Raw genomic sequence first — 4904 nt, forward strand, 5'->3', positions numbered from 1 at the left:
ACAAAAGGCTCTATATATGAAACCCTAACTTTAATTTGATAATAGGCCAACATAGAATTAATAAAAATTGACACAATGTGGGATTTGAACATTATAATACTACCAAATTAAGCTCCTAAAATTCAGGGATGAAAGTTTAGGACCATGGTCATAGCACGATAGTCCAGTTGACCTTTTTTCCATTTTTCTAGGGATGCAAGATATCATGATTATAAAGTCAAGTCCAACACAGTAGGTTAATCCAAGGTGTTTAGATATGCCAAAATATTCTTTGAAGATTGAAATTATGACATTATTATGATTATTTTAAAATAAAATAGAAAGGGGCACATGTAGGCTTAAGGGCCCAATTTTATAATATGTGAACTACTGAGAGATGGCTTTAGATTTAATTATATTAATAATTAAATGCCTAAAGGAGACTTATAAAGGAGATCTAAAACTAAGGGCAACCAACAAACAAAAAGGGAGGTAATTATTATTTGTTTGTTTTTTGGAGAGGACAAAGCATAGAGCATATAATATATTAGATTAAATATAAAACTATATAGAGAACACATAAAAAGTATCAAGAAACCAAAAATAGCACAGTGAGCCAAGCTCTAGTTATGCAACATAATGTAAGACTGGAAGTAGAAGGACTAAAAAAAGAGTTAAAGCCATGATTGGTAAAGAGAATATTTTAATTAAAGAAGCTGATTTGTAGTTTCTATTTTATTTAATCATATATTTATAATGAGACATTGTTGAACAGAGACAAAAGCTGATACTTGCATGTAAGAAAGAAAACTGCATATCATAGAGAAAGCCACCATTTTCAAGGAAGCTACAAGAATAAGGAGAGCACTTTTGTTTGGAGATCGAAGATTCTCAATTTGTGGTATCTTTCAAGTAGTACCAGCTTTGGTTGATGTTGAAAATTGTACCTATGTTTTGAATTTTTGAGAATGTGTTTTGAAGTTAGTAAGGACTTATAATAATGGGCAAGAGAGGAAATAAAGTAAAAACAAAATTGGATATTTAATTTGTTAGGATGTTTTAAAAACTGAACTAATGAAAGTGAAGAAATACAATTTAGAATTGATAATAGTTGTTAGAGAGGGACAAAAATAAAAATGTAAAATTTTAACTGAAATTGTTAATCATAAGAATGAATTAAAAAATGCTAGTGAGGAAAATGCAAATTTAGAAGAAACAATTTAATATTAATGAGATTGAGGAAAAGAAGAATGATTTGGAATCAAGGTTAAAGAGATTAGAAGAGGAAAATAGTTTACAAATGAAAAAACAATTGAAATTGAAAGAAGAAAATTTACAATTGATAGCATACAATGAATGTGTCAAGTTAAAACCCTTGGTTTGAGATGTTTCTTGTGGCACAAAAGATGTATATTATTCATTCATTGATGTTTTGTGTGAGAAAGGTGATAATGTGTTTGAGACTATAAATATTCAAAGATATGATTATGCAAATGTTGCTAGTTGTTTTCAAGATAATGTTGTTATGAAAATTATGAAATGAATGGGCTACAAAGGTCAAGAATTAGGAAAAATGAATAGGGAAATAGAGAACCAATTGAACTAACAATGAGGCTAAAGTTTGAAGACCTATGGTATGTCACACATGAAAGAAACAATGTTAGAGGTTTTTGAAAACCAATTCAAAAAATACAATGCTCCCATTATAAAAAGAAAGGGCATGCAGAGGACAAGTGTTAGTAATTACAACCATGTACTCTGTGTGGATTAACAAAGCATTGTGAATTGACATGTTGGAACCAAGAATTAAAAAATATATTTCAAGATGCATGAACATGGATTGTGGATGGATTTATGGAGTGATTTGGCAAAAAATAACATATATGATCAAATAATTATTCAAGCATAACTATTCTGATATAAAAATGAAAGCATTTTCTTGTCAGGTGTCTACAAAATGTGAAGTTGAAGGAATCCATAAGCCATTTCTATGATTTGTTATGATGCTGATGATGCAATTGTTATTTGCAAAGTGGATGTTTATTGATTTGTGGGATGATCAAATGTAGGTTGATCATTCCTGATTATGGTTTGAATGCATTGATGATTGAAGAATGTTGGTAGTGTTGTAGCACATATTATGGAGATTTTCTTTAAAATCCTTATTATATAGGAGAATGAAGGTAAATGAACATTAGTGATGCAATTAATTATTTGTTTATGTTCAGTTGTAAGTTTCAATTATATATCATCAATAGTAATGAAAAATGATTAAAATGACAATTTTATATTTGATATATTCTATCTAATACATTATGTAATTTGCAGTTTCTTTATTGTTTTTATATTCCTTCAAAATGAAAAATGGTAAAGACACCGATGAAATGTGTACTTGTTTAGTGTATGCAGCAAGAGTTTAGCAATTCTTCTACTATCATTGTGCAGTTAGCAATTGTTTCATATATCAGTATACGGTTAAAAAAATTTATTGCAGTTTGTGTGTGCAGTTAGCAATTGTTTCACATATCAGTACACAGTTAATTTTTCTATTGCAGTTTGTTTGGAAATCAAGTACCACTATCTAAGCTAATAACCATAAGAATATAAACGTTTGACAAACAAATGACAATGAATATAAACATTTTACAACTTTTGTCTGACCAAGCTGTGAAGTTCTTCGCTAGTCTTTCCTGCTTGTAGGAACCAAGACACCACTAACACAGCAGCTTCGAAATTTAGCAAGCCTTCTTTAATAACATAACATAACGTTTCCAAAACTGTTTGCTTCACCCAAATCTTATTTTATAAAAAGGAAGTCAAGGAAACTGTAAAAACAAATACATAAAAGTGCAATTCGACAACAATAAAAGAATACAACTTTTTCAACTCCATTTTAATGCTTCTAGGTCAAATATTTACTGTCCATATACTTCATTTCAAGCCCTGAAGCAGCTTTAAAAGCTTGATAATTTTAACACGGCTATTTCTCGAAGTATGCAAGTTTCAAATATCTGCACCTACAAATCTTATTATTGACCATCTCTGTGTAAAAACGTATAATTGGCCACCAAGATGACAATTAAGGAAACATACAGATTACCTTACTCAAACATCAAGAAAACAAGCGGAAATTGTGTTACAATAGAAAATCTCCATGTTTCTGCAGGCAAATGTATCAGCTCTTACACTGTCAATTTAGAATTATAATAATCTCAAAATAGAAAAAGAACAGGATAATTTTATGAAGCAATGAGATTAAATATAAGACTATGAAGGTATAATTAAGAACTTTGCATCCTCATAACTTGGAACCCTTGATTATATATGCATTATAGCGAAATATTTCCCTTGTTAACCCCTTTCCAGCTCTCGGGCTAATGTTAGGCATTAGCAACTAGAGGTTTAACTGTCACTAGATAACCTATTAGCCAGACTTATAACACAGACAAACTCAAATACTATAGTGGAACCGAATCCTTCACTGATGGAACATACCATCTTATTTTCAGTAACAGTGAGTAGACCACACAACCCTCAAAGCATACAAAGACTTCTAGACTATCTTCTTAACTCAAACTTGGAACCATGCTAGTACATATGTCCTAGAGACAATACCCAAACAAATTACATGTAAACATTAAGGGTTTCTAATTCCAACGACCACCTCCCCCTGGATCTGTGGAAGGACCAGCGCCATGCTTCTTTAAGCGCTGCAGGAATGGAGGGTTTTGACTAATTGATCCCACCAACAGCCTCCCGTGATGATGTGGATCCTCTGTGGGAACCCACTTTTCTATATTGCCATTAGCACTAGTGGACTCATCTGCTAAGCCTTGTTTTATTACAGAAAACTTGTCGCACTCACTTTCTCTATACTTAAGCAGATAACTTTTGAGCTGCTCTGCATGATTTTCGAATCCAAGAGAAGCCATGGCAGATAGCAGATCTTCACCATTGATGGTCTTCCGTTTCTGCTTTTGACACTTGAGAGAAGCCTCCGCAGTGACAAAGGCTACGAACTCGGAAGCACATTCTTGCATGATATCCTTGGCTTCTTTCGAAACCTTGGCATTGGGAGGAAGGATCTTACGCATGATTTTGCTAACATTGGCTGTGGGCAGCAGCGTATCTTGTGCTCTTGTCTCTCCTTCTTCGTCACTTGTTCTGCTAGTATTGAGCGCAATACCAGGACGAGCACTAAGACTCCTCAAATCTAGGTTCTTGTCTCCCATTTCCCCTTGACACCCAACACAGACATGGCTGCCTGCTTTGTATTCACTGCTAACCTTTAAAAAGGCTGTTTGCGGGGGACAGTATATGCTGGAAAGAGAGAAAACCACCATTAGGACCACATTACTGTACCATTATTTCCATTTGTCACTTTCGTATTACAGAGTGCATTTGTGCAAAGAATTTCGTTTTTCTCTTTTATTCTTTATTCACTCTGAGCTCCTGGCTAGTAGGCTGTAAATAATAATAAACTACGACTAGAGAGATGGAACAGATAATATTCCTTGAACGTACGGTTAATAATTTCAACTTGGTAGCCCGCAGGGTTCTATCTGCTTGGTTTGGTTATTAACCTAACTAGGGTTTAATGTGTCTTTATCAACTATGGAACGCTGTAGAAAACAAGAGATTCTATGGTGAATGTCACATAGAATTCTTAAAAAGTAAGATAAAAATAGATCTATAATACGATTAAAATATGTTATTACTGCGTGTAACGCACCAAGTATATTTTTCGGTGAGCGGATCTATAAGCTAAGATGATTTTGACATAACTCGTCGATTGAAAGAGCGTGTTGTAAGAAAAAAACCTTCCTAAATAAAGGTCTATTACTGGCTGTTAAATAAAACTAAGAAATGTTGAGTTGTCCTTTATTTATACTTTTATTATCAATGATTAAATAATGTTATGTATA

At 32.8% G+C, this 4904-nt stretch overlaps 1 protein-coding gene across 1 annotated transcript; it reads right to left on the reverse strand.

The window, feature by feature from the left end:
- Window positions 1-3626: 3626 nt before the first annotated feature.
- On the reverse strand, window positions 3627-4322 carry LOC131073880 (nuclear transcription factor Y subunit B-1-like). The gene has a single exon (XM_058010384.1). The coding sequence runs from the start codon at window positions 4320-4322 to the stop codon at window positions 3627-3629; it is 696 nt and encodes a 231-aa protein (XP_057866367.1).
- Window positions 4323-4904: the final 582 nt, after the last annotated feature.

This window comes from Cryptomeria japonica, chromosome 9, assembly GCF_030272615.1.
Source record: "Cryptomeria japonica chromosome 9, Sugi_1.0, whole genome shotgun sequence".
Lineage (NCBI taxonomy): Eukaryota > Viridiplantae > Streptophyta > Pinopsida > Cupressales > Cupressaceae > Cryptomeria > Cryptomeria japonica.